The sequence below is a fragment of the Octodon degus genome, unplaced genomic scaffold (assembly GCF_000260255.1).
Source record: "Octodon degus isolate 3935 unplaced genomic scaffold, OctDeg1.0 scaffold00116, whole genome shotgun sequence".
Taxonomy (NCBI): Eukaryota; Metazoa; Chordata; class Mammalia; order Rodentia; family Octodontidae; genus Octodon; species Octodon degus.
The window spans coordinates 9390559-9404227 of NW_004524692.1; the positions used below are offsets into that span (position 1 = coordinate 9390559).

At 38.1% G+C, this 13669-nt stretch overlaps 1 protein-coding gene across 1 annotated transcript in view; it reads right to left on the bottom strand.

Moving 5' to 3' along the window:
• Positions 1 to 13669, bottom strand: part of LOC101573778 (spectrin alpha chain, erythrocytic 1-like) — a gene marked incomplete at its 5' end in the record, with an annotated part of 104995 nt that overhangs the window by 55501 nt on the left and 35825 nt on the right. Inside the window, 4 exon segments of the mRNA XM_012516632.2 lie at positions 1503 to 1595; positions 2508 to 2725; positions 8912 to 9034; positions 9886 to 10129. Of these exon segments, the coding sequence (XP_012372086.2) occupies positions 1503 to 1595; positions 2508 to 2725; positions 8912 to 9034; positions 9886 to 10129 (678 nt within the window).

A 13669-nucleotide genomic window follows, 5' to 3' on the forward strand; every position in this document is an offset into this window, starting at 1 on the left:
TTTTGTTTTTTTTCAGAACCAGGGATTGAACTCAGCCCCTTCTGCTTGCTGGGGAAGCGCTTATTCTACTGAGCCATCTCCCCAGCCCCACTAGCAGGTTTTTATGCCATATTCGCCAATTGCTCCCCAAGATATCTATCTGTCTTAATTTATTGACACAATAATATGATATAAACAAAAAAAATTCTAGTTGCATTGACAAGGAAACAGTAAATTACTTGATTGTTTCAGATCACAACTAAAAACTAATTATGCATGACATTTAATAATGTATAGTAAACACAATAATTATACCCTATAACTGGATAAAATGCTGAAATGTATCTATAACTACTGAGTTCCACAAGCTCTGTAACACACAATTTCTCTTACAACAACATCAATGTTACTTGATGTTCCAGTAATGGGCACTTCTTTTTATGGTAGTGGGAATAAAAACTGAGAAAATGAAACAGTTATATCCTAATAGACCAAAAAAGAGATTTTTTTGATCTTTTTTTCTTTTTTTAAAGAGGAAGTCTATTCTGTTCATAAGATTCCTTCACCCTTGAGAGGAACTAACTATGGCTTGCAGCGCTGGACAAATTGAGGGTACAAGCACACATCTCGGATGTGGTATCTATTCAGGATCCAAGTCAGGAACCGCTCCAAGCCCAAACCATATCCTCCATGAAGACATGTACTGTATTTTCTCTGATATGTATACCAGTAGTAGGGAGTGGGGTCAATACCTTCCTTTTTATAACCTGCCAGAATTTTTTCATTATCCCAGATGCTCATGGAGCTGCCCACAAACTCATCAACACTGGACATTTCAATTAAATGTTTTCCTACTGTCAACAAAGTCTTTAGACCTGTTTTAAATGGTTTCTCATTGGTTCCATCTCCTGTAGCATCATTTCCCTCTTGATCTGACACATACATCTCCAACACCTTCTCTGCAGTCGCACCGGTCACTTCCAAGGGCATAGTCTGTAACACCACCATGCTGCCCCATCACTGCAACGTGTACTGGCCCAGAATTGTTTTTATTCATGCTTATATGTGGTAGACAATTTATAAACATTAGTATTAAAAGAATGAAAAAGGAAGGAAGGAAATTAAGAAGATTGGACCCAAGCAAAAAAGAGAAAGAAAGAAAGAAAGAAAGAAAGAAAGAAAGAAAGAAAGAAAGAAAGAAAGAAAGAGAAAGAAAGAAAAAGAAGAAACAAGAGGGAAGGAAGGAGGGAGGGAATAATAGAGGAGGAAAGATAGTTATTTTAAAACAAAGAGAAAATCCCAGATATCAATGAACATGGGATAATTTTAATTAAATGTTTCTCTCTTAATTAAATCTCTGTTGGTGGGATAAAGATATTACAGTTCCCAATTACAAGAGTATAAAATTCAGTATTTTCTCGCACTTCTTCTCTAGTTTTTGAAAATAACAATTGATAATAAAGAAAATTCCTCTGCTTCTGTGGCAAGCGGTGGGATTCCTGTCATTGTTCCATCCATCTTACCCGGCAGGCTTCTGCTTGCTCCTGTAGTGCTTTCATACTGTGTCCAAACACATCGAGATCTGCCAGGAAGGCCTCATGCTTCTTGAGAAGAGCCTGGGTTTATGGAGAAGAAGAGCATCAGAACAAATGCAGCAGGAATAACCAACACACCACGGGGAAGCTTCAACCACTATTATTTGAATTATGCTGATCGTCTTAAATGTGATAAAAGATGCTTTTCTCTATTTCAGAGGCTTCTTGTTTAATCTTATATTTGCAAGTTTCTCAAAGATGTAGTTAACAAAAATTCAAGATTTCAACATATCTGTTGAAGACTAGATTAGCTCAAATTGGTACATATTTCAATCAAATAAACATCATACCTAAAAGAGGGTGCTATCGGTAATGTCACTTTGTAGAATAAATATTAACATAATTTTAAATGCCCAATAATATTGCTTCTAATACCTAAGGCTTCTGAAATACTATACAGAGTATCTATAGGACAGTGAAAAGAATAAAGAAATAAAAATAAGAAATAGATATTAAAATACAACTATGTATTTAAAATGATATAAAATGATATAAAATAAAAGATATAAAATACAACTATGATATTTGATGTGCTTTTTGCCCCAAAATATAACTGATATTTCAAATAAAAATTAAAATGCCCATGTACTAAAACCACTTGTTTTCATAAAACCATGGATTATGAAAGTTCAAAGTAATTCTAAAAAGTTCAGAGTGAGACAAAGATATGCACGGATTTTTGCCTATAGCTTTGGGTTTAGATACTAGAGAAACAAGGGATTTTTGTGGATTGCAGAAGTGTAGTACATCATTAGGACTCCCTGTTAATTCTGAGGGTATTCCAGAAGATGAAAACCAGAGACGATCACTCGGTAATCTCTAACTAATCTAGCAGAGCATGCAACTGTCTCAAAATCCACACAAACTTTCAATCAATAATTTGGCAGCACTTGCTGATTATTCTGTGGAAAATTTCATCCTGCCCCAGCTCACCCCAGCTGCTTCTTCGTCAGCCCCATAGTTAGTGTTGTCCACAATCGGCTCCTTCTCTCTAATCCACGCTTCTGCTTCATGCAGGTCAGCCAGGTACTGCTGGAAAGCGACATTCGCCTCAAGAGCATCCTGCCGCCTGTTAGCTCGAGCACAGAGAGACTCCATGTTCTTGTTCAGACTCTGAACCCTCGAAGCTATATCATCTGCAGCAAAGTGTCCTACACAGTAGTTGAAAAACAGTGAGTCCTATTGAAATAATGTGACCAACTTGACCTTTTCTCTTCCCCGAATAGTTAAAAGAGGTGTGGTTCTACTAACAGCCATCATCCTGCCCTTCATTTCCCTTTACACCCCAAGTCTCCCTAGGATAGACTGGGTCAACTTGCCCCAGTGGCCTTCTGCCACCCCTAAGGTTACTTCTCAGCTGTTCTGAAAAATGTGAACTGGTGCCATTTTCCAGTTCCTGCCATTCCTGATATTGATGCCATCCATATAAGAGGTAGCTAGGCAAGAGATCAGAGAAGGATATGGGCTCATGGTAGTAAACCTCTAATCCCCAACTCCAATAAACTCTAACTGACATAGCAGCTCTCCTGGAGACTTCCTAAAAATGGAAGTAATCTGCTTTTAGCTATTCCATTTTACAGAGATAGGACAGCTGTTAAACTGCTGCTTGTCCTGACAGACCCCAACCTGCAGCCAGGACAGTTGTAGCCCTCTGTGTACCCTATACCCACTTCAGGAGCTATCTGCTCTGGCTGCAGCAGATAATTGTGTTTTTTCTACTGCTGTATATAAGCAGCACTATATATGCAGTACACCTATTGCATTTCTCAGGTTAGTCCAGCAGGGCTCTCTTTCTTACATTAAGCCCCTATGCTCTAGCACAGGCCTTGGTCATATAAATGCTTGCAACAATGGTTCTGTAAGTCTATGTAATTCATCACTTAAAAGCCCTTTAAATCTACTCAAAAGTCTTATCCTAAGTACCATTGGCAAAACAGTTCCTTTACAATTACTGGGCTGCTAGTCCTAAAGAGTTCTAGGAGCAGATAGCAAAGACTAGCAACCTCCAACAATGATCAGTGCAGATAAGCAGCAGGTACCAGCCATTGCTATGGGCTTGCACAACTAATTTGATCACAATGATCGGTAACAAACATGAGTGGATCAAATGGAAGCGGCTAAGAAGTGCTGTGGGTCACTGTGTAGGGTTAGCTTAGCTTTGGCTGCTATAGAGCTGACAGGAGTGGCTGAGGGCTCAGAGCTGTCACACTAAGGGTCAAGACTTATGGGCATTCTATGCCCCAGAGGGCTGAAGACCATTGCCACTCAGGACTCCAAGCTACTAGCACACCTACACTTTTCCAATTTGTGATTTCTATCCAATTTGAACAAAAGAGCCCTTTACTGACAGGCAATAAGAAGAGTATGACCCTCATGAATGCCCTGCAGGCTCTAATTCCTCTTGTAATCAGGGTAAAGAAAAGAGTCAGGGGAATGGTGTTACATTTAGCTAAAGTCACAATTTTCTTTTTTTCTCACAAAGAAAATGATTTTCATTGGTACGTTTTTGGTATACATAATGACCACATTCATTATAGGGATTGGAAAAGGTACATGATATAACAGGATTCTTTTCTATGTTCCTAGTCCTCTAGCCTCCATTCAACTCTTTTTTCCCACTTTATTTACAAAAGCTTTGCTTCTATGTTTTCCCTTCTTTTCTCTCTTTAATTTTGCTTCTACCATCCTTTCTTTTTCTCACCTCATTCTCTCATTCCTCTTCCTATTTGAAAATTTCTTTAACTTTCCTGGGAATTAGAATGTTCTACCTGAGGGGAAAAAAAACAGCAATAGGTGCTAAAGGGGGACAGATAGGTATATGTGATAGTTAGGAGGTTGGTGTAGTCTAAGTAATGCAGACCAGATAATGAAAGAATAGTGTGATTTATGCTCGAATGTGAAAAACATGTGCAAAACAGTAAAATCAATAGATTTCTGCTCTTTGGAGGCTTATTACTGGAATTGGTCTTCCATTCTAAACAACTAGATAAGAGGACACACTATAAAATATGATAGACTTTACAAGTGTAGGAGAAAGGAAAAAAATAAAATATGTACTGTAATGGTTATAGGTCATACCCTGGATAATTTTTGGATGTTGTACTACAAGTGCTAATGAAAAAAAAAAAAAAAAACCAAACAAACAAACAAGAAAAATCCTGCAGTTTTCCCAACTCAAACAATGAGTTCAGAAGACAAAGATCAGAGTTTGAGGAAGCCAAGAAAACTAGAATCTGGGAGGCAAAGTCCTGAAGCGAAGGATGCCACAGTGATGGAGCATCAGAAGAACACATGGAGGCCTGCTGAGGCATCTGACTTGTTACTCATGCCCACTCATGAACAAGAAAATGCTTAGAGGATGAGCAAACTCTGAAGGCAGTACTCAGAGGATTCCTAGGACTCCTCTTAAACTGAAAATAATTAAAATAACCACACAACAAAGTGGAAGGCTATAGTGATATGTAAAAAAGACATTTTAGAATCTCAGTATCTGATTATCTCTAACTTAGTCCTGAGATAAGCTCTGCCCTGGAAGAACCATAACTGAGAAGATTCAAGAAGATCAATGATTGTAAGTCCAAGAAATAAAGGTAACCACTTTCACTTATATTATGATAGAGGTGATGAACATAAGTGATAAAGAGAAAGCCTTAAGAATCAAGGGAAAAGAAGAGTCACATATAAAGGAACAATGATGATAATTATAGGGTGGGTGCTGGGGAAATAGCTCAGTAGAATAAGTGCTTGCCTGGCAAGCACAGCATCCTGAGTTCAATCCCTTGTACTTCAGAATAATAATACTAATAATTATTATCATTATTATTGTTAAAATTATTATAGTGGACTCATCAGAAATTTTAAGACAATGTAGCAGCAATTTTAAAATACTGAAATAAACTGTGGGCCAACAATTTCATATGTGGCAAAATATATTTCAAAGTGGAGGTATAATTGACTTTTACATCAACAAAGTATTAAAGAATGTATTATTATCTGATCTGAGCTACAAAGAATGTTAGAGTGAGCTCATCAAATGAAAGGAAAAATAAGACAAATGAAGATATTGATTTGTGCAAAAGAATTAAGAGCACTGGGGACCAGGGAGATAGCTCAGTAGAATAAGCGCTTCCATGGCAAGCACAAGGTCCTGAGTTCAATCCCCAGTACCACACACACACAAAAATAAATAAATAAATAAATAAATAAATAAATAAAAATTAAGAGCCCTGGATAAGGCAAATATATGGACAATTTCCTCATTTCTTAAGCCTTTTCAAGGTCAACAGACTAAAATAAAAAATAGTGAAAATGCATTATAGGAATCTATATCTATCTACCTACCTATATCTATATCTATCTATATGTATATCTAGATGGATGGATAGAGAGATAGATTCTTGCATGATAGCAATAGTAATTTATCATGGGATAAAAGGAGTAAAATAGAAACACATATTTATGAATCATAAAATGATATGATATTATTTTAAATTAGTTTGGCACAAATTACAGATCTCTATTTTTAGTCCTAGAGCAATAGCTCTCAATTTTTTGCCCTCAGAATCCCTGTGAAACTAAAATTTATTGAGAACCTCTACAAAGCTTTTTATCCCCTCATTGGATTTACTGAAAGCTACCCAAATAAGAAACAAGAATGAAGTCTGACAATGAATAATACACCAGTGCATACCTGCTAGACCTGGAAAATGGCATCACCAAGTATCTTTTATGCTTTGGAAACCAGTGTGTGTTAATATGAAGAGAACTGTGCCTTCACATTATTACAGTTATTTATTTGTATATTGTGCAAAATATACACAAAGTGTATATTTGTGTATACACTTTCTCTGAAAGTGTCTTGGAGAAACCAAGCTGAAACTGGAAAATCATCCCCACTAAAGCAAATACCTCCTTACCTTAAATGGAGCTGAACTAACAGATCGGCATGAAGGTCAAATAGATTCATTCTAAGTACAGATGCAGAGAAGAAACCGAAAGCATGCTTCAGATCATTTTTTTAAAGATGACTGGATAGAGTAATACATTAATACCTCAGCGCAGAAATAATTCTATTTGAAAAAATTCAATTCCGAAACAGAAGTATTTGGCAGAATTTCACTATTGTTCATGAACTCTGCATCAGTGAAGAACATGACCAATGCCATCTTCCCTGGAATTCTGTTATGAATCAAGTACACACACTGAGGTATCACTCAAAAGACCACAAAAAAGTAATGAAGAAACAGTTCAAATGTCTATATTAGAGGTCAACAAAGTACATTTCAGAACAGAAGCATGACATGGGATAAAGAAGAAAAGTTTACACTTTCAGGAGTATTTTAAATTCATCGACAAGACATAACAATTCTAATGGAATTTCAAGATAAATAAATTAAAAACATAAAGCTAAAAGAAAAATGGGCAAACTCCACTCTTCCAATCAGAGATATAAAGACACAAGATGACTCTCTAAGTAATATAAGAGAAAAAAAATATTGGTTTCTCTCAGATGGCATCTGAAATTTTTCTCATTAAAATATTTTTTTCCCTCAGTACTGCGGACAGAATCCAGGGCCTCTGCACCAAACTACATTCTTAGCCACTTAATATAATTTATTTTATTTTGAAGTTTCATCTGGTTTAGCAACCCAGGCAGTGGTTGAATTTGTAATGCTCCCACATCCACCTGACAGAGTGCTGGCATTATCATGTGCAGCCTCCTCAAACTGAATTTTTATACTTTTGAAAGCAGGACAGTGCCTGGAAGACACTGCTTTTTTCCTTCACCATGGGAAACGCTCAACACAATCTCCAATGCACTTGTACAACTGGACTGTGATGACCTTGAACAACTTATATAAGCAGCAGAGGTCTCCAAATATGAAAGAACAGTATAAGAGTCACTGAACTTATATAAAATGAGAAATACAAAGAAATCACATTGTTTACCAATAAGATAACTAGACATTGGGAACTTGAGTCTTCATAGAACTGAGAGCTTCTTCATGAAAGGCACTTGACTTGCTTTAGAAAGCTTCAGAACTTTGATTTTAAATTCCTTAACTTTGACACAAATGTGTATTCATGATTAGGGTAAAACCATTCTAATTATTTTCACTTTGTGAAAAATAAAGAGGACTGGCCTACAACATTTTGAGGTTCCTGTTACCAGAGTATACAAATAAAACAGTATATACTCCTGTTAAAAATGCTCAAAAGGAATTTCAGCATTGAGTGGGAAATGGATCTGTTAGTTTTTCTTTTATTTCATTTTTTGGAAAAATTTTAGCCAACTGTCCTTCATTCTAGGGACTGTTAATCTAGAATTTATAAAGAATTAAAACATATCAGGCCTCAAAAATTCAAGGACCCAATCAAAAAATGAGCATCTGAGATAAATACAGATTCTCAGATGAAGAAATACAGGTAGAAAACAAAAACATGAAAAAAATGTTCAACATCATTGATTATTTGAGAAATACAAATAAAAACAAGATTGAACTTCCATCTCACCCAAAAAAAGAATGGCTTTCAATAGGAACTCATCCAAAACAAACATTTGAGGAGTTGTGGGAATAAAGAAACCAATCTCCACTATTGGTGGGAGTGTAAACTGGTAAAACCACTATGGAATCAGTGTGGAGATTCTTTAAAAAACTGGGATTGGAGGTTCCATTCAACACAGCTACTCTTGTCATTGATATTTGTTATCGTTTGTGTCTAGGTGTCCCCCCAAAGCCTCATGCAGTCTTGGGGGGGCTTCTAGAGTTTGTGATTGATTACTGTGGGTGTGGATGCTGCACCTGCCCTGGGGCAGGTAATTTGCATTACAATGTAAGGTGGGAAAAGAAGCTAGCTGCTGGAGCTCCTGCTACCCCTCCCTTGTGCTCTTGCTTTTTGCCACCACCATGAAAGGTTGCTTTCTGCTCTGTGCTGCTCTGCATTGGACCCAGCTGAGTATGGACTGAAACCTCTAGTAACTGTGAGCTAAACAAAGCTTTCCTTCCTTCATTTTGAGTGTCGGGTATTTGTCCTAGCAATGAGAGAAGAGTAACTAAGACAATGTTTTTCCAGAAAAACCAAAAGCATCATACCACAGTGATGTATGTGAACCCATGTTATAGCAGTGCAATTTGTCAGAGCTAAAGCATGGAAGCAACCTAAATGCTCATCATCTGAGGAACGGATAAAAAGATGTGGTATTTTATATAATGGAGTACTGCTCAGCTATAAACACATGGATCTGTTATTTTTAAATTCTCTTCAAATCCTAAGACTGTAGAGAGTCCTTGGGTAGAGATGTTTGGGCAAATTGACCTGAATCATACATTACATACCTTTCTCTACCATCGTGTTTCCCCCTTCTGTTATCACTCGGATGTGTGGCTCATGGCTGGCAATGTCGGCCAGGATCACTTGGTGCCTGTTCAGAAGCTTCTTAGCTACAACCAAGTCCTTCCCTAGAGAGAAAGAATGTCAAGGTTTGGGATTGTGTTAAGGGGCAGAAGCAGATTATGAAAAGTGCTCCATCCATTGCCAAATGATAATGTTGATCAGTGAAAGTTACTCTTGTGAATTTCCTCAACCTTCTCTAATCCCCAATCCTTGCTCCCTGCCTTATTTTCCCTATCTCCAAACCATTCTTTTCCTCTGTTCCATCCAAAATCTCTTTCTTATACTTCCTTTCAAAATATTTCTCAAAAAACTGTTTTTCCAATAAAATATTGGGAATTTTTTTTGAAAAATTTCTATAGACAAACTCTTTGTTCTTATTTTCCAGTCCCAGACATATGTCCCCCATACATGGGTACAATATTGCACCATCTTTATCTGCACTTTTTACCAAGTACTTCAATATAAATGTCCTGGTGTTGACACTTGTAAACTAGTAGTTTCCAAAGAGTAACACAATCATATGCTATCTACCACTTCCTCCTTGTGATGACTCATATAACTATAAAAGAGGCCACAAAGAACTTAGATGAAAACACTTAGCATGAGGATGAAATGGGACTGCTCAGGTAAGAACTTTCACAATAACTTAAGTTTTAGGAAAAGCAGAAAATGCTAAGCCCCTAGATATTCCAAGAGATCAAATTTATGCCATTGCTCAAATGAAGGTTAAGACATGAATTGTTGACATGATTAAAGCTATAAAAAAGTCATGGAGGTTGGACAAATCTTCATGACATTGATAGGTATGAACTGAGAGCAAATTTCTGACACCCTTTACTGCTCAAGCCCACATTTCTCTAATATTTCTCTGTAGGCATTGATCTCCCATGGTTCAGCCTGCTCAGAGTGTACTAACCAAGGTGGGTGGAGGCTGCTGAGGGCTCAGTCTCTTGGATCCAGGCCTCCTCATCTTCCGAGTCTCTGCAGATCTGCTGCAGATGGAGGAGATCAATGAGCTTCTTCTTCCACGAAGCCAGTGGTTCTTTTAGAGCTTCAAACCTGGATGCCAAAGACTGCTGCCTTGCCCTCATCTTCCTAGAATCAGGGTGGCTTATTTCTTCAAAATGCTCAGCCATCTCTGTGAGGGTGTCCACTTGGTCCTGAAAGAAAAACAGAAAGTGTGTTTAGTAGGAAGAGCCTGGAATTGTGGGTGATGTGAGGTGATGACAGGAGTACTGTCAGTCCCTGCAATAGAGTGTCGAGGTAGCTAATTAACCAGCCAAATACAGCAGGTGAGGTTGTTATATCAAAGATCTCCTCATCAAGGTAAGAGCTATTCTATTTAAAACTATAGTTTTCAAATGACACACAGAAAGAGCTAAAGGTGACAGTGCTTAAGTTGTAGGTGTTGATAAACTATACAGCCAAGGAAAACAAGAGGAAGGCTTTTTCTTTCTTTCTTTCTTTTTTTTTTTTCTTTTTTGTTTTTTTGGCAGAACCGGGCATTGAACTCAGGCCCGTGTGCTTGCCAGGGAAGTGCTTATCCCACTGAGCCATCTACCCAGCCCTTATAATTTTTAAAGAGAGGAAAAGAAGGTTTTTAAAAAATTAGAAATAATACAGAATTTCACTAAACAAAATAATAGGAATTCAACGATGGTTGTGATATTACATAATGTTGCCTTCAAATTTGTTGTTTATATTAACAGACATAAGCATGCAAAATTGATCAAAATGTTATGAGAAATTAAAAAGGAGAAAAAAATTAAGTGTTAACTGCTTCTTTCAATAGAGCATCAGAAATCAGTGTTATCACTTGGACTAAGTGGGTAGTAGAGGCATAATAAAGAATAAATGAATAGTTTTAAGTAGATCATTTTGTCAACTTTAATACAGATGTTTGTATTGATTTTACAGACTTGTGAGAATAAGATAATGCTTTTTTGAAGACTCAAAAGCTTTTTAAATTATTATATTTCAAGTCAAGGTTATATAGGGCAATATCTACTTGAAGAATATTTGTCTGGAGCTCTGGGCTCTTAGGAGGTGTGTAGTGATGAGATCTTGGCCTTGATTTTCATCAGGACATTTTAGCATAGGAAAACAGTTGTTTTTGAACACTTAGTCCAAGTGCTTAAATACAAGATGACCCAACATTAACTTTAGAAAATAACAAGAATTGCAAAAACAGTTTTACCAAACACTCAATATAGGAATTGACTGGTTGAAATGACACCTGCTCAAGCGACCCTCCAGATAGTGAGCAGGGAAACAGTAGCACACGAACTGCCAAGCCGTGGCACACAAGAGTAAGCTGCTAAGTAGTTAGCAAAGCATCTACTGTGTTCCAGGCATTATTTGGCAGAGGTGATGCAATGGCTTAAGCCCTGGTTCTTCTGCTGTGTATCTTCTAAGCAACTCAAGCAGACAATGAAAGCAAACAAAGATTCACACAATGCTAAGTGCAATGCTGATGAATAAAAGAGCAAGGTCATTTGGAAAAGCAGCTGGACCATGGCAGGGCCTGCAAAGTGCAAGTGTGGATATCAGGATGGGACGCCTGTTCTGAGACCCGAATCATGAGGAACTAGGGATGAAAGAAAAGGATTTCAGGGAGAGGTAACTGCAAATTCACACAATTAATAAATAGTGAAGTGGAAAATTAAACTGTCTTCTGCCCTCTCCATGACAGCAAACATCCTCTTTTTTACTTGAAAATGGAAAACTGTGACCAATGGCATAAAAAAAAAAAAAACTTATAAGATCACATTAAGATTTATCTGAAATTTAAAAACGAACACTGTCGAAATTGTTCACATGATCTAAGCAAGAAGAAAAAAGCAATTTTAATCTACAAAACTCAGTGTAATAAAAAAACAGCATTTACATCCTCAATAAAGTGTGTATTTGATTTAAAAAGAAAAAAAAAGAAATCAGTGTTATCCAAGCTATCCTGTACATATACATAAGAAGATCATTTTCCCTCTTTGTTTTCTTCTTTTTCTCTCTTTTTGTATGAACTGTATTTGCAAATTCAAATGAAAACTTCTGAGGTTTAAGTTTACTGTGTAACAGGAACAAAGCCGACAAGATGAAATGTGCTAGAGAAACAAATATCTGAACCTCAGAGAGAAGTAATAGCATTTTCTTAGCCACAGTCCATCTGTCTCCATTCAGGCCCTTTCCAAAACAGGAGGTACTGTGGTAGGATTTTGACCTTCCTATGACTACAATTTCAGGGGTAGGCCTGTATATTAAAATAGATATGAGAGGAACTCCTTCTATACTAGTGAGGTCAGCCATATGTAATCTGGTGAAAATATAGTACAGCACTGTTGGTGGGAGCGTTGTTTGTTTTTGAAGAGGAGGGTATGGTGAATGAAGAAGTTCTTCAATGAAACAGAGGAAGGTCAGGTACTGGTTTTGCTTTTCTGTTTTGTCATCCAGTGTACAAACTATAAATAATTTGAGCTGTGTTTCCTCACTTTGGAACAAAATAAACTATCAGTGATTCTTAAACCATATACTCATTTGTCTACAGGAGTAAATGGTATGGAAAAATTAAAATTAAGATCTTGGACTAGCTCATTTTGTCATTTTTAAGGACCTGGACAACATTGTAATATAATAGAATTGTTTACAAACATCACTATGGATCCAGTGTACTCTTTGAAAATCCCCAATGTAGTGCAAAATGCCAGAGGACAGGGAGAGAGGATATTTGCCTTTTATTCTTGGCTCTAAACAATTGTCATTTGATCTGGAGAAAGATTGTTCACCTATTTTGTTCTAAGTTTACTCACTTATACAATACAGATTTCAGAATATAAGGTACTAAAGGCATTTGTAAGGGCCAGCCAAATAGCTCAGAGGATTAAATTGCCTGAAAGTAGGCTTAGGGGCCAAGGGTTCTATCTCTGGGCTTGTCATGCTGGCCCCGTTCCCGGGACAGGCAGAGATGACAATTGAGACTGGGCGTGGTGGTACTACCTGTAATCCCAGCTCTTGGGAAGCTAGAAACAGGCAGATCACTATGAGTTGGATCTAGTAATGAGACCCTGAATACCCTGTAGACCCTTTCCTAAAATACAAGATAAATAAATAAATAAATAAAGGCATTTTCTAACTTCAACAGTCTATATTTACAATTTACTTTGCAAGCAGCATTCCGTAGTCTCTGTGCTCTGTCAGAGAACCAATCCCTGGTGAGCAGCTGCTCTAACTTTCTTGGGGAGTGGGGGGCTGCACACATCTATTTCTTAAGTCTTAAAAAAGAAATACAGGCCGGCGGGACCAGTCCCAGCCCAGGAGCAGCGTGGGCCGGACCCTCTCCCAGCCCCTCGGGCGCCCCACACCACTCCGCAGTGCCTCCCCCACCCCGCCCGCCCAGTAGGATTTTCTGCCAACTTCCGGGAGCCCCCAGACCCAGTCCTAGCCCAGGTCCGGAGAGTGTGCAGAGAGTTTCCTCCTACCCTGCGCCAGTGGGACCAGTCCCAGCCCAGGCGCAGCGTGGGCTTGACCCTCTCCCACCCCCTTGGGCCGCCCCACACCACTCTGCCTTACCTCCCCACGCCTCCTGCCTAGTAGGAAATTCTGCCGACTTCCGGGAACCCCCAGACCCAGTCCTAGTCCAGGTCCGGTGAGTGTGTGGAGAGCTTCCTGCTACCCTGCACTGGTGGGACCAGTCCCAGCCCAGGAGG